Genomic DNA, 23,233 nt, shown 5'->3' on the forward strand with positions numbered 1-23,233 from the left:
AGCAAATTCAGAGGATCTGCCAACTGGCGGATGAATCATTGTGGCATATTTCTGACATGCCAATTACCCTATCAAATTGGCGGGAAAGTGGTTTGACATAAGATTTATATTCTTCAACTATTAAAACATGTCAAAGCTAAGAAAACCTGTGTAACATGCAGTTGAACTCTTAGCAATATGAAATGTGAAAATATCGGATTCAAATTTCCCTACCATATTTACCAAGGGATCAACCATAACTTTTTGAGTTTTCATTGTCAATAGCTGTTCATTTTGGAACATGCACCTTGCCTAGTACATGACCACAAATTGTACACTTTTGTAAATTTAACTACAACTAACTGAAAAATGCAGTGTAGAATCCTCATGAAGGCTGCTCAAGGGAAAGGGGGTAGAGTAGTGGATAATCAAAGGTGCACCAATCTTCCCTTGCTTCTGAAACCAGCTGGAGAAATATATTTAATAATTCAACAGCTGGTCTGAGAACTCCTAATTGAACAGTCAATTCTTAAATCCCCACGCAAATCACAGTATGGGTAGCATCATTTTTCTTGTAGACTGATCATCTTGCATCTTTTCCCCCACCATTTTCCATTAATTTTCTTTTATGTGTAGAATTATTTCATCACAGGTCCCTTTGTTTCCATGTGTATGGTGCAACAACATGGTGTGTATTTCTCTCATAAAATGGTGCTAATTTATCACTGGCTGTTATTTAAAGACTTCTGCACTGTGTGCTTTCTGTATCCAGACCACTTAAAATAATTGGCCATGGGCCAGCAGCAGTGACACAAATATGTGAGGAAAAGTGTTGAAAAATTGTGTCTGGGGGTTTGAAGGTTGTCACAAGTGAACTATGGACGCGTGGAGAAACACAGATTGGCTTAGCATCCCCCTGTTTCCCCGGGGAGGGTTGATTTTCTTATGTAATGTCCACCCTTATATTTGGGCAAACATTGGGGTGGACATGGTTAAAATATCACACTTTTCCCGGACTTGATGAACAGTGGGTTTTGTTCATCGCGCTGGGAGGTACCTTCTCATTGGCCACCACAAGCTGGCCATCCATATGGGTTTTTCTAAGCTCTGTGGACAGCTTCTACTGACTCACAAGCTTGGAAAGGCCAGTGCAATGACCAGTATGTCCTGGTCATCGCAAGAGGGCTCCCCCGACTCGGGGACCCCTTTATTTTGTCCACCCTATCGTTCGGCCGTACGATAGGGTGGACAAGTGTGGAAATCAATCCACTGCCTCCCCAAAGCCAAATCCAATGGCCAGTACCTACTGGTCATCACATGAATGCACTATCCCGAGGACCAGCCCATACTGGTCATCGAGGTAGCCTTCCCAAGCTCCCAAGGCAGAATATACTGGCCATCCAGCTCGCAAAAGCCCAGCCGGATGGCCAGAATCTACTGAGTATTGATCTGGGAGTTCCCCAGCGCAATTGATAGTAATTACTGGTTTTTCAAGATCATAAAAGCCCTCCTTGATGAATATCATGTAATTTTAATTTAGCTTGGCGGCTCACAGCCCAGTAACCTTTAATCAAGTGGATACCATCTCCAATCAATGGCCGGTATACACCAGGTATTCATATGAGAATCCCCTAACTCAATGGCCATACACAACAGCCATTGAGTTGAGGATTTCTCCACTCAAATGCTGGTATAAATGGTCATCAATTGGAGGATGTATGCACTTCATTGCCAATACACAGGATTATGGAGTGGAGAAACCCCCCACCTGATGGCCGTCTAAAACATTCATCACATGGAGGGTTTCTCCACTTGATGGCCATGTAACCCAGTAATCAATTGGAGTTTGTCTTGAATTCATGGCCAGGTCACCTGCCATTGGAGAATCTGTTTGTGTACTTGCTGTCAAGTGGAGAAAGCCATTATTTGAGTTTAATTCACCAAATCCAAAAAGATGTGATACAGATAAGATCAGTATGAGTTGAGTATGAACACACGGCCAACACAAAACTCATTTACACATGGGGAAATGGTTCATATCTGGCAGACTTCTAGACAGAAATTACGGCCTAGCACTCTCTAGAGAGTGCAACACTTTCTTCCCTGGTGCCTCCGCTGCCAAATCACAAACAAATAGGGAGACTCCAAGCGGAGCAGATCCACGCCTACAAAGCCAAGAGGAGTTGTCCTAGATAGAGAAACCCAGGAGGAAAAAGGAAGCAGGAATCCAGGGAAGAACTCAAGATTAAGTAGAAAGGATTTGAAAGAGAGAGCACCTCAACCACCGATCATCTTGAAATCTGTAAGGGCGAGACTGTAAATCTTGAGTTCACTGGTTTGATCCCGGCTCGGGGGACCAAATGTGGAGCTCTGACCAGTGCTGGGCCGTTGGCAGTTACTGGAAGGGAGAGTGCGCTGTGCGCTGCTTTCGCGGTGGTCCGGAGAAGTAGAGAGTCTGAGGAATCGAGGATAGCGCAAGTTGGAGGGGGATTTGTTGGGAGACGACAGGAGTAGATCCTTGTAAGCGGTGGTTTGTTGTAAGAGACGCCAGTGGACCACAGTGAGCCCAAGGATTTCTTGGGAGAGCTGGGGACACGCGAGAAGAAGGAGAAGAACTTCACCTATTGAGGTGATGACAGGGACGACTGAAATGAGTGACAAAAAGGAAAGGATATACAGGCTCTATTGTAGATATACTAGATACAACAGAGATAACCCTAAGCTATGTATATACCCAAACTCAGAAATCAGGCGCCACTGCAAAGCCCCCTCTCCGCCTAATGTGGGTGTTGCTGCACTGTCACATGTTGTTGGATGATCTGGAAAAGAAAGAAGTCTGGCAAGAAAGGGCCGGAGGATGTGATTTAAAGAAGGGATTTGGGGAAAATGGGACTCAAGGTGCTGAGAGTTTGAACTCAGAAGACACACAGACTCAGAGAGGGATCCATAAGATTGAGATTCTGGATGGATGATCTGAAAAGCCAAAAAAAAAGGGTTCAGACAAAGTCCATGCCGCCCCATCATCTGAGTTCAAGCTGAACTCAGACTCTGGAGATTGTGACATGTTGTGGACAGTTCATCATCCACCTGCGCGCCTCTGTGTGCACAACAACAAAACAAAAAGGAAAAGAAAACAACACAAAAACAAAGAAAACACACCACAACACACCAACCCACCACATACATCTCCATCCAAAAGTGTGCATATAAGAAAAGAGAAAAGACAAGAAATAAAAGTAAGAGAAAAAACAAACCAAGAAAGAGAAGGAAGAGACAAAACAGACAAAAAGAAGGGAAAGAGGGAGGGAGGAGATCCTGAAACGCCTTGAGGATCTTGAGGACTGAGTTCTTGAGACTGGGGGATGAAAGCTGAATATATTGAGGACTGGATACACTCCGCGCACTGCTGATTTGATCTGAATCACCGCCTGTACCATTTGGTGCACCACACCGGATGGCAAGCCAATCATGACCTATATGCTTGATGCGGGCCCAACCAGCCAACAGTGTTGGCTTGCCACTGCTGGCAAGCCTTTGTTGGTTGTCTGTTGTGTTGGACCCTTGTTTGACGTACAGTCAAGCCAACGGGGCCAACAAGTTGGCCCAACCCAGCCGTACCGTTGGCCTGCTCAGCAGGGCCAAACATGGTTGGCTGGGTTATACCATGGCACTATTCTGGCCCCGCCGTCATGCCAACAGAATGGGCTGGTTGCGTTGGCATGACAGCTGGGCCGGATGAATCAAACCAACACAGGTCTGACCCATCCCCGGTGTTGACCTGCCTCCGCAGTCAAATTTGCGGCAGGCAGGTCAAACCTGACATTCCCTTGACCCTTGAACTTATCAAAGTCCCTCTGAGGGGGGCCCAAAGGGCCCTCCGCAGGAGGGAATTACACCTAAGCGGTGAAAGCTGGGGTGGCAGGAACAGAAAATCTGCCTCAATGCCAGGTCTTTATTTTTAAATCAGTTTTAAACCCCCACCTCAAAGGTTTCCTGTATGGTGTGTTGGATCAAATGATACCTAAGAAGCATGGCTTCATTCCTACCGTTTCCCCATTCCTTCAGACCTACATTCTTACTTTTCCAGGTGCTTCAAAGGCAAAAATGATTGAGGAATGCACTGGAAACCTGAGAGACCATAAACTCACACGCTCACTGACAGTTGAATGAGGTCAACGTACAAAGAAAGATTAGCTAAGAAAACTGAACATGATGTGTCACCAATCTGTCTAACCTTGAAGGTAAAAAAAGGATTCAAGCCTATCCAAGGGCACTTTATAGATTTACTCAACCCTCCACCTAAGAAGGGAGTTGGATGATTTACTGCTCCAATTACAGGTTGAAGAAATTGGATAATAATTTTTTTGAAAATGTGGTCCTCTCCGCAACATGGAGATCTTTCATTTGGTCAAAAAAAAAGGGAAAGAATTTGCTAAGTTGAGGGAGGGACTGGCGGATCACTGAAAATTTTGGGAATTTGGCCAAAAAATCAAGTTCCTCCTGTGCCAACATTCACCGCTTGCAGGCAAGTCCCTCCTTTGGAGGGACTGCGTTAAGTTTGCTCAAGCTGCTGCAAGCTGCCAGACCGTGGCATTGGATCACACTTATCTGTCAAAATACATATTGTCTTTACCATAAATCTTGGTCATCTCGCTCTCTCATTTATGCATTTAAGTTGCCTCAGGGGCTGGGGTTTTGTCCTGACCGGGTGTTTCTGCCAGCGGACTATCCCAGCCTATGTAGTTTCCCACACTACCAGAGGGTCACACGGTATATCCCTCTCCCACCATCACTGCACCGCTCCAATTCCTGGACCCAGCCAGTCCTCCCCATGCCCCCTGCCCCCTGCCGGTGTCCCCCATCCCCTCAGCCCTTGCCACCTTTATCCAAATTGATCCCCAGTCCCCATCATGGTTTTCCAAAAATACGATGCTTCAATAAAGGTTGCGACGGTCCGAATGTCCCTTCAAAAGCACTCACAATCCTTCATCCGCAATGCTCTTGGTGTGACTGTCTCAAGGCAATCTTTCAGTTGATGGACCCAGCTTTACCGTGAAACACAGCAAGTGGTACACAATCCTGAACAGTATGGATTGCGCGGCCGAGTATCTTCATTGACAGCCGAGGATTGCCAGTTCATGGTGGAGCTTGTTCGCAACGAGCCAGGCCTCTTCCTTGACGAGATCTGAGAACGCTTGTACGATCAAGGCAGTGCACTCCTTGGGATCAATACCGTCCATCAAAATCTTGTCAATAAACTCTGTATCACCTTAAAAAGGCCAAATACCGTCAACATCTGCAAGAACTATGCAGCTAAATTTAGAAGTCTGCTTTTCCCAAGTAAAGAGTAACCTCCGTTGAACTCAAGCACTTGTCAATGCAATCGATCCGACTTGGGTAATTTGTCAAACAACAAATCAAGTGGTTTCTGCGGCCTTGTGCTGAGAGCTCTACCGTCATTCCGGCTATCACTGCCCAATCACCAACGAAATTGATGAATGAGTGCCCTGCCTCTGTTTCTTATTCTATTGCATATCTATACTCAAACCACAAAAAAATTGTATCACATATCCATACACTAACCACGAAAAAAGTTATATTATCTTGGTGAACCTTGCCTTGTTTTTATTCCATGATTGATGAACCTCACCTTTTTTTTAAGCCATGATTGAATCCCTTTGCTAAGTTGGCTTGTTTTCTTATCACTGTGTGCCCTGTCTGTGTCTCTCCTACTGAATCAAATATGTTTGTGCATGAACCACAATAAAATCAATGTTGTCTCTCTGTGTCTTGCACTCAAATGATACAATCCTTTCCAACTAAGTCAGATTTGAGTTGGGCTTGTCTGAGAAGCCGAGAGATTCGTCTCACTTGCTTAGAGACTGTCCAACTCAAGCAGACTTTAGTTTGGACTCGTTTCTCAAAATCAGGGCTATGGCCAGCTGGGCTTGCGACTCGCGACTTGATTAGAGAGTCCAAACAGTTGGTGTGTATAAGTGCAGGCAAAGGCTTTGATTTTAGGACACTTGAAGCATGCAAGGACAAAAGGGACTTGATAAATGCAGCAAGCTGCTGGATTCAGCACAGCCAAGAATGAAAGGGAAAGGAGGCAAGCAACATCAGACCAGGGAGAATAACAGGCAGCAGGACAGAGACTAACAGGCAGCACAACAATACAAGGAGAAGAGACACATGGATAGACTCAGATAAATAAGAGATAAGCAAGATATCAATCAGCAGACCAGGAGACATGAACACAACAGGCTGGACCAATCAGGAATTCTGAGCCAGATGGTTTCGGAATTTGTTAACATTGCTGCAAAGTTTGGATATAACACCCACATTGAAACCAATTGATCTCAACTCTTCAACTGAGAGGGACTTGAACATTTGATAATTGTTGATATCGTGTTCAAAAAGTGTGGTCAATAACTCCTTGCGCTTGTGATCAGGAGCAATGCTGACAAAGACCAAGTAATCAACAAGTTGATCGGGAGTAGCACCATGGACTGAGGAAGGAGGAGAGGCGCGGACATTGCGGGCTTGATGGTTTGCAAACCAGTTCGCAAATTCAACAAAGGAGTTGTTGCTGGCACCGGCAGAGATTTCTTTGGATAACTTTGACTTGGCTTTGCCCTTGCGGGTCTCGTACTTGAGCGAGCTTGGGGGTGAAGTCAGACTGACTCCAGCAACGCAAGAACACTGTCAAGTATGATCAAAACCATCAACATCGAGATGATGAAGGCTGAAAAACAGATATAACTGACCATTGCTTTGGCCCAGATGTCAATGTTGCCAGAAGTAAGTGGGATATAACGGTCTGCGTTGGTGGGATCAGGATAGGCGGGATGGAATTGGTCGTATTCAACGTTCATGTTGTACTTTGCGTAGATCTGATTGGTGTAGATGTCCAAGTCTTTGAATTCGACGTCGCTGGACTCTCCGTGAGAAAATGTAAGAGTTGAATTTGTGTTTAGCCACCATGTCACCCTGCATCAAATGAGGCAAGAGAAAGAAGTTACTCACCACATTGCTATTGCCTAAGGCCCTTTGGGATCTTCTTGAAGGACCGACTGGACCAAGCTGTCAAGCTTCCATCCGCTTGATTGTTTTTGCAACCAAATCTTCTTTGCGAGCGTGGACGGCCGCATTCCGAGGATTGTCCATCAATATGACGACCCCGCCTTTTGTTTGTTTGGAGGTGTTTATCTCAGTGATCCATTGGTTGAAGGAAAGTTCATCAAACAGGTGATGGGAATTCTTTCTTGGAAAATTCTTGTTGCTAAGGATATAGACTTTCCACGTGATCGTAGACGGTGAGCCAATAGTACCCTCGTGGATGATTTGACCAAGACAGTTGTATTGCTCATTGCATTTATCAGCAATTATTTTTTGGAAGCCGGATAGACTGACGTTGTCGCGAGTGTTGAAAGTAACTGAAAGCTTGGATTTGGGTCGGACCGCTACCCAGTTTGTCGCATTGTGTTTGGTTTTCTCGCTACAATAGATAGTAAAATTGACAGCACACTCGAATAACACCGGCGGACCAAGGCCTAACACTCTGAAGCCTTCGGAAGTGAACATGGGCGGGTTTTGAGGAACCGGGGAAGGAGAGCCATTTGCGGCCAGGTTGATCATTGGAGAGAAGTACGGTGGTAAGCTTGGGTCATATAATTCCATGGAAGCCATTGAGTTGTTGTGGATTATAATGCGATCAAAAGAGGACAAATGAAGAATGCTAATTGGATGATAAATAAAGACCGATTCGAGTCCAAGATGGATAACTGCTTCTGGGTCCGAAATTCCTTGGATCAGGTCTCTTTAAATATAAAAGACAGAAATTAAAATTGCTCACTTGTTTGTTGAAGGCATGAGTTTGTGAGTCCAAGATTCTGTCTGTTCAAACAGATCTGAAAGATCTGTTGATTGTTGATGGTGTGCATTAACAAAGGGCTGAAGCAAATAGGAGCAGGGATTGGATGGCGAGCAGTTGAGCAGGATCGGATGGCGAGCAGTTGAGCGGGATCGGATGGCGAGCAGTTGAGCGGGATTGGATGGCAAGCAGTTGAGAGGGATCGGATGGCAAGCAGTCGAGAGGGATCAGATGATGACCAGTTGAGAGGGATTGGATGACGACCAGTTGAGGGATCAGATGCCAACAACCTTGCATGGATCTGAGGTCGGCTGGGTTTGGAGAGATCGGGCAATGACCAGTTGAGGTAGCCGGTTAAATATCGTAGGCATGGAGTGTATGATGGGGGGACCGGGAGGCAATGGCGTTGCGGTAGGGAAGCAGCTGGGGCCAGGCAGGGCCCGGCTGTGGGCAGGACGGAGGTCAAAAAATAAGGTTCCAATAACGGGCTCCGGCATGCTCAGAGCTAAAGTCACACGCTAAGGTTGGGTGACATGCTGTGAAATGAAAAAAAAGAGATTCACAATTTGATTTCTCACAACACTCTGGAAAAACCATTTGAAGTGATTGGCAGAATATTTCTCCAACCAACAGGGTTTTTGAGATATTTTCAGGACCGCCTGAGGCAGTTCCGAGAATATTTCAAAAATATCTGAAACCAGTTAGTCCGACTCGTTCCTCAGGACGTCCAACACGTAGTGTATTGGAAAAATTTTGAAAACCATTGAAATTGGTTTTCAAAATATTTTTTTGCACCCGTGGTGTAAAAACCGAGGAAAAAAAACAGTATGTGATGGATGGATGGAATGCTAACTTAACTAAGTCCCTCCGTTTGTGGAGGGGGGACGCTGTCCCGCAGGGACCCTCCAAAGGAGGGACTTATACATTACATCCTAGTACTTGGCCTACTCTTTTTCATTTTTTTGTGTTTTTTTATGTTATTGCTTGTACCTCCTCACTCTTAAGGATTACCATGAAGCTTCGGCGCAGCCATATGACCGCCTGCTTCTCCTGCATCTTGTAGTATACTTATTATAGATGCTGGATTTGCTCCCCATTTTTTATCTTCAAATTGATAGATTTTAAAGCACTCGAGTGTCATGATACCACCTCCTGTACTGTGACCGGTGGCTTTCCACTATGCACATAGGCAATGATGTACAAATATTCCAAGCCTCATCTGAATGCCTGTTTGTGTCATCCAGTTCCCCAGAAGTTTAACAAAAGCTTCATCCAACTTATTGAACACAGACCTTGGCCAACTCGCCATGGAAAACGACCACGACATCACTTCCGTAAAAAAAATAGCTGTCTCACTACCAAAAAGGATTACAGGCCTCAGCGATGAACTACTATCTAGCTACATCAGCTCGGTGTCAAAGGAATTTTATCACAATGAACCCAAGCCTCTACAGGTACAAACTGTGTCAGCTCTTGCTCGCGGGGAGAACTGTTTTGTTTGAGCTGGCACCGGGTTTGGGAAGACCAGGATCTCAGAGATGTATTTTAAGACAACCCGAATTTCACCCTGAAAAGGGTGCGGAAGAGATAAGGGGGCACACCCAATGGGTTTGCCGCTATCCCGGCAAAGAGTATGCTGAAGAGATGAGCTTATGACACAATCTTCTTGAAAGTTGACCGGCCAAAGCCGGATGGAAGCGTCATACCAGACCCACTCAACATGAGACCCAAATTTCACTCTGAGGAGGGTGCGGAAGCAATAAGGGGGCACACTCAATGGGTTTGATGCTATCCCACTGCCGGTGCAGTATGCTGTATGCAAACTTAAAGCCCGTAGCCAGGTGGATGCGATAGGAAAGCACCGGGTGTGTGTTTAGGCTCATGAACACACCCGGTGCTCCGAGACCAGGAGTGATGCAAATGGCCTGTACTTTTTAAGACCCGAAGTTTGAGACTATCTTATTGGCCCAGATTGGGTGAGAAGATCGTGGAGGTCACGTGCTCTGCATCTCAGGTATGTATTGGAAGGATGGAGAATATATGTAAAACCAAAATCCGGCCACAGCAGCGCTTCAAACCAGCTTTCAGGTTTGAAAAACAATAAAAAAACCACTTTTAAAGTCGGTGGGAGACTGAGACGTGGCAGGGTAGTAGGGGATAAGCAGACGGTCATGGAACACCAAACAAGAAAAAAAAAGGTTAAGAGGATCAGATTTGATAGTAGTGGGATTCAAAGTAGACTTGCGCGCGCATGCAAGTCAAATTTCATGTTGACTTGCCCCCCGCCAAACTTCAAACTTACTCTGAGCCCCCCACTTTGGCGCGCCTGGCAGACCTCTGTCCAGCTCAACGCATATGTACACCCAGCATTCACAATTCGAGACGGTTCACCACCCCTTCGCCCTCACACCACACCCCCCATACACCCCCTCCAAGAATGCCGAGACATACCGAAAGAGCCTCAACCAGCTCATCCAAAGACAAGTACGGGGTGCCATTGTTGAATCAGCCCTGAATGACGATTCCGACTCCAGCGAGAACAGTGACTTGGAGGAAGCCATTGTCACACTCATCTTGATTAAAAAACATTGCTACCTGGCTCCCAGAACTCGACTGCCTTGTGCTCCGGACAATACCGAGTATCTCTTCAGCCTCGACGAACTGCGCTTCAAACAGGAATTTAGGATGTCGCAACACTACTTCTTCCGTCACCTCTCCGAAATCAAAGACCATCCGGTATTCCAAAACAATTCCAACATCCCTCAATGTCCTGTGCGCGAGCAGCTCATGGTTACCCTGAAGCGGATGGGATTGTATGGTAACGGTGCTTCGGTTGGTATGCTAGCCCGCTTCTTCCGAATATCGGAGGGGGCAGTAATATTGTACTGTTCAAGAACAATTGAGGCCATACTATCTCTTGAGAAATAAGTGCTTCTTTTTCAAGGTTTCCATCTAGCTATAGACTCATTTTTACTGATTTTTGTTTGTCTGTTCCATACATTTATAGAAAATATGTCCAATGGCCTGATGTTCAAGCACGTCGAGCACTGCCTCTCGAATTTCCAGCTTCACAGGTTTCCGGAACTGTGTCGGCTTCATCGATGGCACACTTTTCCCTCTGTACAACAAGCCCTCCATCAACCCTCAAGACTACTACTCGCAGAAAGGCTATTATGGACTGGCAGCTTTGGTAGTTTGCAATGAAGAAAAGCGAATCACATACTACATGACCGGTTTCCCTGGTAAGTCTCTCCCCTTGTTTGTTTGGATTGTTGTTTATCTGCAGTATGTCTAACTGCTTCCCTCCCTGCCCAGGCTGTTGCCATGATACTCGCCTCTGGGAGAACACCGAGCTCAAGCTTAACGAAAATGAACTCTTCACCCCCGGGCAGTATCTTGTTTCTGATTTGGGATTTCCGGCCGAGTCAAATGTTGTGCCAGCTTTCAAACGGCCACCCCATGGAGCCATGTCTCGACTGCGAAAGCGATTCAACCGGCATCTCAGCTCAGTTTGCGTCTGTAACAAACACTGCATTGGGATCTTAAAAGGACGATTCCAAAGCTTACGCGGACTTCGGAAAGACCTCAGCTCAGCTGGAACGATGGAGAGTATCACACATTGGATATCTGCATGTGTGATCCTCCACAATTTCCTCCTTTGTGATGATTCCCCTGACATTTACCAGGGCGATGTGGACGACATCGATTCCAACAATGATGGAGCCCGGCAGGATCGTAGTGCTATTGGCACCCAAAGGCAAGATCAAGTGTTTGCCGAGGTCATTGAGTACCTAGACTCTTGATATCTTTCCTTCTTTTCTGTTTGTTTCTTATCCAAACCTCCCTTTCATTGCTCTGTTTATGTATAATTCTTTACTGTTTTCCTTATCCTTATCTTATGTCATGAATTAAAATACAAAAAAATAACAAAAAACATTGGCCAACTCTATAGAACCTGCTCCAGCTGCTTCTGTTTCGCACCAGCTACATCGGTGACGCGCTGTGAGATGTCTTTGAGGTTGGAAGTGATGGATTGGTACTTGGATGTGGGGCCATTTGAGTCAGTTTGAAGACTCCTCTTTGCTAGGCTCTTTTGCTAGACTCTGAGCAATAATCGGACGTCAAAAGCCAACAAGCCTCACGTCGGACGGGCCAGATTCACACTGCCATTCGAGTCAGTTTGATGACTCCTCTTTGCTAGGCTCTTTTGCTAGACTCTGAGCGATAATCGGACGTCAAAAGCCAACGAGCCTCACGTTGGACGGGCCAGATTCACTGCTGATGATCTGATCATCTTGGTACCGGTGGATGAATGGTATAAGAGCTGAAATGAATTGTGTTGCAAAACACACCAGCATTGAATTTCATAGGAGCTGACTTTTTCACGCAGTTGTTTGGAACAATGAAAATGGACAAGAAACAAGTGAAAAGTGGCCATTGGAGAGAGAGAGAGAGAAGTGGAAAGTGGCCGTTACACAGGAGATGAATGAAGGAAGTGGAAATTGGTCATTGGCTTCAGTCCTTTACAACGATGAAAATAGGTAACAGATGGAAAACTGGAAAAAGAGGAAAGTAAGAAGCTATGAAGAGTTGTCGGATTCGTCAGCGGATTCATCATCTCCGGCATCCATGTCGGCTAATTGGGGGAACTCAAGTATTGCCTTGGCCTCGATCTCATCAAATCCTAAGCCATGCTCCCTTAACTCCTTCATGTAAGCAATCTTGATCTTGCTGGCCTCAGCGCGGGCCCTGGTGATGTCCGCCTGTCGCTTGGAGACAATCGATTGCATGTAGAGCTCTTCAGTGTTGTTGCGTCTTCTTCTAGAGGCCCGGGTAGAGGAGCAGGTGATGGGACGTTTCCCAGCTGATTTGCGTTTGACCTGCTTGGTCTTTGGGGCCAATGGAGCAGGAGTCAAGTTTGAGGGTCGGGGTTGAGGCATTAAGGCGGAGATATTGGGGAGATTGGAGCCATTGCTGGATGGAATGGGAGAGTCCACCAAGTCGCCAGTGTTTTGAACCAAAGGTGGGGCCGGTTGCGTAGGCAGAGTGTCATCATTGTGTTTGGGAGAGTCCTGTCGACCCGGTTGGTCACCACCAACTGAGGATCGAATATGTAAAGGTTCTGTGACCGATCTTGATCCCATGATGGGATCAAGGAAGCTCCAATAGCGGCAAAGCGCATTGATTCGATCTGTTTTTGATGGTGTATCAGAAACCCATGTGATTATTGCAGCTCATCAGAAGAAAAATACCTACCTTCAACGGTGCGAACCCCATTGATTTCATCATTCTCCATGATTCCCTCGCCGGTGTTCTTCAAAAAGTCGCGCGCGGTGTTGTAAGATGATTGGAGGTCTGAGATTTTCTGACGGACTCCTGTAAAAGAAGGCAATCAGACGTTGAACATTATGAATCAGTCGCAAGAATAGTAATGAAAGCTTGTACCTTTGGTGTCGCAATGAGTGATACCTCTGAGGTTCATCAGTTGGACAATCTCCAAGCATAGCCGGGTCTTTGTCCTTCCTCTTTCTCCGTCGCCTCGCCAACGCTCGTAGTTGGTACCTGTTGCAAGCCATTCAAGAACGATTTCGATGCTAGACTCGCCTCCGTTAACTCCGTCGCGATCCCATGGAATCAATGGCTTCTTGGTCTTCGGTCGGGTTGATTGAGGGATTTGGGGTGCCATGGTTGAAGGTAGGGGACAAGAAAAAAAATCCAAGAAATGTGTGATGGATGTGATGGTGAGGATGACTGGTTGGATGGGGATGAGGAAGGTTTGAAAGAGGAGGATTGAGGCCGGATTTTATGGGTTTTTGAGGGATTGGAGGCTGGTGACCGACCGTGGTGCTAATTTCAGATGAGAGGGAGCTGACTGGTGGAGTGGCATCGAAGTGTCCGGATGTGCTGTTGACTAGTGTCGGATGAGCGGATGAGCGGATGAGAGCTGACGAGGGGCAGGACATGCCGACTTGCGTGGCAAGGCAAGCCGGCGTTCAAGTCGAATGTTGAACGTCGACTTGCCATTTTTGCATGCAAGCCTCCCCGCAAAACTGGGTTATGCAAAGTGGCCTGCATGCACGCGCGGGCCTACTAATTTGAAACCCCCTAGTGTTTCTAAAATAATGCCCTGCCAAATGCCAAAAAGAGTAGGGCGAGTAGGGGGGTATACGGCGCAAGTCCCTCCTTCGGAGGCTCGCTTCGCGAGGGGCGCTTCGCGCCAGCCAGGCTGTACCAGGCCCTCCGAAGAGGGGCTTGTGTTAAGTTAGGATGGAATGTCGAGTGCAAAGTCCAAGATTTTCGGGAAAGACAATATTCTGTCTCACTAGAAACTCTTTCGCATTAGAACATGGAACCAGTAAGTCATTCCCTCCACCTCCAAGACAATACAACTGCTTCTTACGCTTCAATTTCCTTACACTTCCAGCCGTCAACTCAACAGCGAGATACCCACCCAAACTCGCCAGAATATGTCCGCGAACTCGCCCGTTTTACATCTCTCCACCCAGGCCTGGTGGACCCAGACAACCTGTTCTCGGTTTTTATTGGTACCGCTGGTTGTCAGTGAATCTATCATCTGAGCTACGTCTAATGAGCATCAACTGATCTTTGCGTCCTTTGCGACCACCGCAGTAAATTCAGTAGAAAAGTACCACAGCGAACTAGAAGGAACTTTTTGTTCTCTCGCCAAAGGAGACGAAAAACTCTTTAAGATTGCCTGCGGCGCATGGTCCTTTTTTTACAAAGGAGTTCCTGATTCTAAGGCACAGCTCCAGCTCACCCTCGACCTCAACGATGAAATTGGAGATGCAGAAACAATCAATAAACTAGTCAAGCTTGCCCACTTTGGGCGATACCCCAGCCTCGAAGGTCATAACCTCACAAACCAAGAGATGCTTGCTGCACTTGCCAACCCAATAGTTCACACCGATATACAACATTACAAGCCCCAAATCGAATGGTCTACTAAAATTGTCAAAGCTGGTCTTCGTGCCAAATATAAGAGGTCCAATCTTATTATTGATCCAATCCTAGCCGACCTCCGCACTCATACCAAGAATTGGAACTCTTCAGTTTACAAGGCTCCCTACACCTGCATCATCGGCCCCTCGATGATCGGTAAAACACGAGCCCTCATGGAGTTAGGTCAGCACGTATGCGTGGTTTACATTTGTCTCCGTAGCCCGAAGTCGACTGGCCAACCTGCTCGTTCGAAACTCGCCGATTTAATCTTCCCAAGCAAGTCCGATGACCTGATACTGCATTACTCGAAACTGCTGGCGGCTATTCTAGAAGCAATGGCTGATTTTTTCTCACGAGATACTGTTGCCAAGATGGAGGAGAAAGACCAATTAGCTGCATGGAATCAACACAGTTTTCCGGACGACGACGACCACGAATTTTTTTCTGACGAAGTAATACTCAAAATGCAGAGCCTACCTCACCACCCTCAGTCAGTGGCATATATCCAAGAGGCCTCCAAGAGGATAGATTTTGCCATCAACTTCATGAAAAATAGAACCCTTAAGGTTTTATTGGCAATCGATGAGGCCAGGAACTTACTTGACTGGACCGACGACTCTCTTCAGATTTCGTACTTTCGGGTATTTCGTCGGGTTTTATCTGATGTTCCTCACGAAAAAGGATTTTTTGCCGTACTCATCGACACAACCTCGCGTGTGGCCAACTTCGCACCTGCATTGGAGAACGATCCGAGTCTAAGGCTACCTAATAGAGGTGTCAAACTCTTTGAACCTATATTCCGACTCGCCACGATGGACTTGAGAGTTGACAACTCTCCACCGCAAACGTGGAATGAGTTGGTCTCACCAGCTCGCCTGTTGAACTATGGCAGTCCTTTTTTTGGCCATTATTACGAGGAAACAAGCACATCCAAGCCTGCAACCGCTTTTGAAGAAACTATGAAGATTGCGCAGCTGAAGCTGATTTGCAAGTCAACTCTCCCCCCTGCTGACCAACTGACGGAACCAGAACTGTTCGCCTTGCTGGGTCCAACAATACAGCCGCAGCTTGCCTCAACTGTTCGCCTCACCTCCGAACTGATTTCGTCTCATGCTGCTCACTGTCATCACATTACTCCCGCTAGAGACGGCATTATCTGCGGATACCCCTCACAATTTGTCTATTCTGCCGCAGCCAATGCAATGATTACATCTGATGACAAAATTTGGATTGCATGCATCGATACTCTCGCTTTTGCCGTAAAGAACAAGATGATCGCCTCAGGTGACTCCGGTGAAATGGCAACCGCAATTATCTTAATCCGTGCAATGCAGAAAACGCGGAAGATACCTGGTGATGGGGACAATCGATATGGTTGTTCGGCTCGATTAGTGGATTTTCTTGCGACCTTGACGGGGAAAAAGCCACACGAATTTGATTTTGGTTTCAAAACCAAATCAGATAGAGATGACCTCGTAAATAGGGGACGGATATTCTTCAATCACTTCAATCTCATCCGATACACCCCCGATGTACGAAAACTCTTGAAATTCTTGTATCGAGGCCTAGCTGTTCAATGCAAACATCAACAGCATGGGCTAGACCATCTCTTTAGTATCTATCTCACTCCGGTATCAGAATCCGAAAACCTCTCAGATCCCAAAAACTCAAAGAACACCATACCGCTGAACATCAGCAATGTCACCTTTTGTGGTATACAAACGAAAAACCAGAAGAAAGCCATCGACTGGTCCGCCAGTTACAAGTGGTGCAAAAGTTATGCTGGCATTAATGGGATCGACAATCCGTATCTGATCCTATTATTCAACTTGAGAGCCGTCAAGAAAGATTTAAAAATTCATCCTTGGCATGTCCCAAAGGAAAAGGGCGACACTCGCAGAGTTTATATGGAATTTCATAGTCTCGATTCCTTTGATTGTCTCACCCCCGACATGCGTGCCGCACTTTGCCGCCTAATCAAGTCGGAATCGGATGTTATGCAGATTCACAAAGACAAAGCGGCAATTGTAGAGTGGATGAAAATCGACAACCCGGAGGTTTATTCTGATCATGCTCAATCAGACAACGATCAATCCGCACCAACTCGCCAGTCCCCCCGTCGATCAAGTAAGTCTTATTTCTTGATTGAGGAAGCCAAATACAAGCCTGTCGAGACTCACTTACAGATGGATTTTGTTCTTCAGAACGAAGGCGCAGTTCACAGCAGTAAAAACCTGTGAGTCAGACGATCATTTTATCCCAAACCGTTGCTTAACTACTCCTGATACTATTGCTAAATAGCTTGTTATGTTCTGACTCTCTTTGCTCCATATTACCAACAATGTACATGCTTGAATCCATGTGCTTTCTGTTTGCTCCACTGGTTTTTAAACCAATATTTGTCTTACACCGCACCTATTTTCCCTTTGTTTCTTGACTCGGCTTGGAACCTGGAAGTTTTCTGGAGTGAAACTTGTCTATGTGGTGGCGGCTAAACTCCAAATCGTCTCGCTACTCTGTTGCTCGGTCTCGGATGGCTGCAGAAAGGACGACCCACGAGTTGGCTGGCACGGAGCTGCTGGCGATCGAGTGTCCGAGTGGAAGCCGAAGACAGAAGGCACCACAGGTCAACGGGGACAATCCGGATCGGTCGAAGATGGATGGGTGGGCCGAGTCTGCTGTCCAGTCAGCTCGACGGGAGGCGTCGAAATCACCCTCGTCCAACCCTCCACTCCTGACTTCATCCGATCCGTCCCCGGCGAATGGGTCCAGACCAACATCCTCGTCAAGCTCATTAAACGCACCCGAAGACCCAAGAACCGTCCAACTGGAAGCACCGTCACAGTACTACTCCTAAGGAGCATGCCGACCAACATAACCGCCTCTTCAAGATCGAACCGGGTGATCCCTCTGACAGTAAGATTACGCGGTGTTAGGGATCATTCTTCCCGATGACATCATTTCTTATCTAGTGCTCGGCAAGCTCATGAATGATGATAAACTCAATCAAATTATCGACAGCTGTGCATTATCCGAAGAATGCACCTCATCTCCATATCTCGTTCTGGACACCCTTCAAACCTGGTTGACTCACAAGAGTGGGCGTAAAGATTTAGATCACGGAACTGCCTTAATCAATTCCTCTAGCGTTCTGACCCCCACTAGCAAATTTCCATTCAAGATCCTTCACTATTGCGCAAACAGAACTCATAATCCTGAGTCAAATCATGCTGAGGAGAACTGCTACGAGAACCGGCAGCCCCTTCAAAGAGCAAGAACGCTAGTGCAAGCTTTGCTCACGCCCCAGTCTTTGTTTCATTTGCTTCTGGACAACCTACTAAGGACGTAGTAATTGATTCAGCGGCATCTCATCGCATGCTTTGCAATCGCAGCTTCTTTACTTCATTTGTCCCTGAGAAAATCTCCATTAAAACCGGTAATCCGGACACTCCACTTGTTGCCTCTGGTCACGGGACGGCTGAAATTTTTACCAATAGTCTAGTCATCCAACTTGTTAACTGTGTTCCTGTTCCGACCATATCCCAACAATTGATTTCTCTTGTTTGACTCATCAGCAAGTCCGCGGAGATTTCGAAAAACAACCAACTTTTTGACATATCTGATGATTGCGGCTCTCTTTTCTCCGGCGATATAATTGACAATCTTCTTCATGCCGAATTTATCCTTTGTGCCAATCTTGTCAAGAATCTACAAGACAGCAAGATCAAGGAGGAGAATTTGTCAACGCTTTTTTCAAAGAATTTGCTGAAAATAAGGGCGTCACTGCAAAAAAAACTTGGTCAACTGCTTGCAGTTGACACACAGGATACTTGAGTCAAGCTGCCATTGTAACTCCACCTGGATGCACAAGTGCCTTTGTTGGCACAGTCACTGTGCATTGAAGCTTGGGTTGAGTCAAACCTTGAGTAAGGCTGGTGTAACACCACAAGCTTCCTCAGAGTTACCACATGTCAACTGCTCACAGTTGACACAGTTTTTTTTTGCAGTGCATTCTTCAAACATTCTCACCCGCCAAAACACCTGAATTGAATGGTGTTGCCAAAAGAGCTAATTGGACAATTCTTGACAAAGCAAGATGCCTGCTTTTGACGAGTAGTCTTCCCAAGATGTATTGGGCTGAAGCAGTCAACGCTGCTACCTTTATTTCTAACATGTTAGCAACCCTGTCTTGCCATTCTTCTCCGTATGAGTTGTGGACTAAATTGCCTCCTCCTTGTCATTGTCTCAGAGCTTTTGGATGTAAAGCATACATCACTGTTCCAAAAAATTGCAGGTCTTGGAAGCTCGGCAATACCGGCAATACTGGTATTCTCATTGGATTTGAAAATAAAGGTTCTGTCTATAGGATACTTTGCCTACAAGACCACAACTTGATCAAGACCAGGCATGCAAAGTTCAACAAAACAATCTTTCCAAAGATCTCCAACAAATCCATTCCCTTTGCCATGTCTGAAACGTTAGTTGAGGGAAAATTTTCTCATGACTCTTTTGAAGCGGATTTGGAAGCTTTGTCAGTCTCCTCTTCCAACAACAATAATCCAGTGGATAATCCTGATCTTTCCCAAGCAGATGATCCTTGCTCACCTCCTCAACCCCCTCCTCTGGCTGCTCCAAGGATTTCTGTGGTTGGACCTTGCCTGTCAGCCTTAGAGTCAGCACAGCTGACCTAAAGTCTGCCTTTTTCTACCTTTTTACATATAAATTACTTCATATCTTTTTTATCTTAAGAGATATAATTATTTTGACTTCATATTCTGTTTCCCCATGCCACTTTAACCCTAGTTACAACTTACAAATTCTGTGTAACTTTACTCATTCCCTGAGTTCTTGAGTAGTGGCATGCCGCAGTTGTGACGTGTAAGCGCTACCAGGCGCGCCAAACCACATGTACATATGTAATTACATAAGCAAACTCTGAAAATTTTCAAAGTCAGGATTCCCCTTGCCTGAGGAGGATTTACAGACTTCAGACAACCAGACACACACCCCAGATAACCCAGGATCACCACCAAAGAGGATACCACACTCCCAGTACACCTACTGTCACAGGCGCCTAGGATATTGACAGCAATTATAATCTTTCTCTGAACCTTGTTTATCCAGAGTGAAACTCTGTGTCTCTTGATTGCTTCTTCTTCATTTCTCTTCACCTCAACCTCTCTCAAGATCAAGGTTACTCTGTTAATCCTAGACATAGTCTAAAAATCAGAGCAGATGAGTTTACTGTTCTGTGTCCCCCCACCGTCTCCTTGGTGCATGTGGAGGATGTAGCCCCTGTTTTTCTGGCACAGCTGTCCTTACCACTTTTCCAGGTGGTTCAAGTTGACTTTGAGGATCCTCTTACAAAGAGTAGATAGACCTCCTCCAGATCTTATAATTCTCTTTCTCTTTCTGTTTCTCTCTCTCTCTCTCCCTCTTTCTGTTTTTAGTTCTTTATCCCAAGAAATACAACCAGTGCCTTCCCATTTTCTTGTGTCCTGTTGTCACTTTAGAGACACAGGCTCACACTGCTAAGGTGGTAAATAATCAACCCCCTCAAGCAAGGTCTGGAATGATCAAAGCTAGCAGATTTAATTGACTCACAGTCAGTTGAATTGACGCTTCCGCGTGTCCACTGTGAATCAGAGCGTCCTTGGATTGCGCCTTGGTCAGTGTCTTGTGATGGGCCTGAAACACCCACTGGGACAAAACCCAACTGGGAACAATCCCTTGACCTTCTTCTTCATGCTGCAATTTATTGCAGCCAAAGTGCTCGCACAAACAAACATGCAGCTTTCTGTTGGCCATGGACCTGGTTATTGAAGTGGTTTTGTTCCAGGTGAGCGGATTAGGTGTAGCAGTAATTAGCCTAAGCCAAGGATTGTGTTAGGGACAAACCTTGGGTAGCTCAGACCTTTGCAGTGTACACGCATCAACTCTGACAGCCAGGGCTGATGTTTTTCTTTCAGGTGATTTAATGTGCCACAACAAGCCAAATTGTGGCCACAAGCCGCCGCGCTGTGGCTAGGGAGCTGTGGCACATAACAGAGTCCATTGGAAGACAATATTTGCGCAGTTCATTCACTCTCATGATCATTGTTGCACTGTGACAAACCTCATCTGGTGGCATGGCATACACACACCAGTACACATTGATTTTTATTTCTCCTCTAAACTCCACTTTCTTACTCCACAAGCAATAAAACTGGAGGGTAGGTACCAATAGATACAACAGTCAAGCTCCAGCCCCTCCACACAGTCTCTGCCAAATCAGTTCATCTGTCTTGCAAAGAACCACCCACACCACTGTTGCACTATGAACAACCAATTTTCCTTTAGTGCTGTTCAATTAAAGTGGCTCCAGGTCAAGCAAAAGCTTGTGGATTTGGAAATGGAACAACTTTTGAATCAGTGGACTTTTTCAGATTTTCCAGAGAAAATCCCAAGTCTGCAATAACTTTTGCAAAACAATAGCTACTGTGACACCGTAACAAACATGATGAAAATCTACACTTGGCCTAAAACCTCACAAAAGTTTGGGGCTGTACCACCCCTCCTTCAACAAAAAATCAGCATCAGAAGTTGACCTGTGAGACACTCCACCAGGTACCCTGAAACAGTGAAGTGAATACAGTTCCTTTGAGGCAAAAAAGTGACACATTGGTCTTCTTTTTTTCCATAGCTCTGACAGGTGTATGTACAAAGGATGAAAAGCAGATGCAGTTTTGCTTTCTTTGATGACAAGGACATCAAATGGATTTTAATCTGTGAGACAATGCCCCTAGGGATCCGCGTCTTACCCATTATGAGGCCTTCTTGCTAGCTGATTCCTTGACCATTAAGGTGGGGTGATATATAACAAAACAAATACTGATAGATTTGCAGGCTCCTTGCCTGTTCATGTAAATTGAGCAAAACTGTCATGCCAAAAGAAAAAAAAAATTGTTAGGCCCTCATTTGGAGGGGGGCGCTTTGTTCCCAGGAGGGACTTGGTTAAGTCTAGCCCCCTATGACCAAAAACCCTTGCCCCTGTGCAGAGCAACTGGAAAGTGTCAATGGAAATCCGTGCTGCTCCCGCTCCAGATGCTTCTCCCTGGTGCCCTACTCCCGGCAACATTGATCAAACTCCAGACGGACTGGGTCACACAATCAACACTGGGTCAATACAATTCAATACAATATTGGGCCAAATTTTGTATCAAATCAATCCCCGTTACTTAATTGGACCGTTACCGTTAGCAGTAACAAGTTTTTTTGCGCGCTGCGCGTATTGAAACGTTATCTGTGTTACCATACCGTTACCGTTATGGTAACGCAGATAACGTGGCAGAGGAAGTATTAGAGTAAAAAAAAAGCTAAAAGAGCCAAAAAAATCTTGATACCGCAGCAATATTGACTTCATATCAGCAGCAATATTGTAACGGCTTGGAAAAACATCCAATATTCAAACTAAATGTTGGTAACGTGCTGCCGTTACTTGTAACGGTAACAATAACACACCAAAAATCGATACAATATTGATACGTTACCGTTACTGGTATCTTATTGACCCAGTGTTGACACAATCAGACAGCGGTGTGGTAGACGGAAAAGTGGAAAAATAAAAAGTTTTTCTATGCCACATAATTACTCATCCTAGGCCTCAAGTGTTGAAACTCGACGTCAAATCCCCAACACTTGCATGTAACACTTCGTGAAATCTCAAGCTGCGGACTGCCCAAAACGCAAATTATCATCAACTCAAACCTAGATGATTCAAATCAAAAGCTCAACCGGTAGTCATCTCATCTGGCGGACTTAGTCATCCCTTCTCTCTCAACCCGCCGACAAAACTCACTTTCCCCTTTCCGTTCCCCTTCCTAAAAAACTTCCTCGACTCTCTCTCTCAGCGATACTCATCGCCTTAAGACTCCCGTCTTCTTTGACATCGTCGACTCTCTCATCGGTAACTCAAAACCAATCTTTCTTCTCTTGGACGTCTCGTCCTAGCTCCAACTTGGTGAGAAGAAAACATCGACCGGCTTTCGGCAATCTCCTTCTTCCTCCTTTTCATATCAATCACTTGCTAACCCATGTTCCTGTTTATTATCAGTCCACTCTTGCTTCCGTGTCCTGTCCTTTGTCTCTATTGTCTAGTTGTTTGCTGCATCTTAATCCTCATCATCGGATATGATCTCTCTTCTACATCCTAATTGTTGTCGCTCTTCTCATCACCTATTCTAACCTCTTGTTGTCATTAGATTTGGCTTTTGTTTCTTATCAATAAAAATAATCAGGGTTCTTTACGATTAACAGTCGAAGGCGCTAACCAATTGTGCTCGGTCATCATATGTCCGACAACCCACCAGAATCAAAAAGCCAAATCCCTTCTAAATCAGCAACTGGACCCGAACCCAAGACAACGTCGCCTGCCATGGACAA

The 23,233-nt window shown here is 45.7% G+C and overlaps 5 protein-coding genes across 5 annotated transcripts; 1 reads left to right on the top strand and 4 right to left on the bottom strand.

Annotated features, from left to right (window-relative positions):
- Positions 1-6,252: 6,252 nt before the first annotated feature.
- On the bottom strand, positions 6,253-7,010 carry PtA15_6A219 (uncharacterized protein; the record flags this gene model as incomplete). The annotated part of the gene is made up of 3 exons (XM_053169901.1): positions 6,253-6,681; positions 6,747-6,912; positions 7,006-7,010. The coding sequence occupies 3 exons, from the start codon at positions 7,008-7,010 to the stop codon at positions 6,253-6,255; spliced, it is 600 nt and encodes a 199-aa protein (XP_053021146.1).
- Positions 7,011-7,065: 55 nt separating this feature from the next.
- Positions 7,066-7,668, bottom strand: PtA15_6A220 (uncharacterized protein; the record flags this gene model as incomplete). Its single annotated transcript, XM_053169903.1, has 1 exon — positions 7,066-7,668. The coding sequence occupies one exon, from the start codon at positions 7,666-7,668 to the stop codon at positions 7,066-7,068; it is 603 nt and encodes a 200-aa protein (XP_053021147.1).
- A 253-nt stretch (positions 7,669-7,921) lies between these two features.
- Positions 7,922-8,349, bottom strand: PtA15_6A221 (uncharacterized protein; the record flags this gene model as incomplete). Its single annotated transcript, XM_053169904.1, has 2 exons — positions 7,922-8,163; positions 8,244-8,349. The coding sequence occupies 2 exons, from the start codon at positions 8,347-8,349 to the stop codon at positions 7,922-7,924; spliced, it is 348 nt and encodes a 115-aa protein (XP_053021148.1).
- A 4,083-nt stretch (positions 8,350-12,432) lies between these two features.
- PtA15_6A222 (uncharacterized protein) lies at positions 12,433-13,739 on the bottom strand (the record flags this gene model as incomplete). The annotated part of the gene is made up of 4 exons (XM_053169905.1): positions 12,433-13,043; positions 13,109-13,228; positions 13,298-13,377; positions 13,693-13,739. 4 exons carry the CDS (start codon positions 13,737-13,739, stop codon positions 12,433-12,435), a joined length of 858 nt encoding a protein of 285 aa, XP_053021149.1.
- Positions 13,740-14,198: 459 nt separating this feature from the next.
- Positions 14,199-20,670, top strand: PtA15_6A223 (uncharacterized protein; the record flags this gene model as incomplete). The annotated part of the gene is made up of 7 exons (XM_053169906.1): positions 14,199-14,207; positions 14,277-14,409; positions 14,483-15,264; positions 16,895-16,939; positions 17,017-17,048; positions 17,356-17,728; positions 20,665-20,670. The coding sequence occupies 7 exons, from the start codon at positions 14,199-14,201 to the stop codon at positions 20,668-20,670; spliced, it is 1,380 nt and encodes a 459-aa protein (XP_053021150.1).
- Positions 20,671-23,233: the final 2,563 nt, after the last annotated feature.

Source organism: Puccinia triticina, chromosome 6A (genome assembly GCF_026914185.1).
Source record: "Puccinia triticina chromosome 6A, complete sequence".
Taxonomy (NCBI): Eukaryota; Fungi; Basidiomycota; class Pucciniomycetes; order Pucciniales; family Pucciniaceae; genus Puccinia; species Puccinia triticina.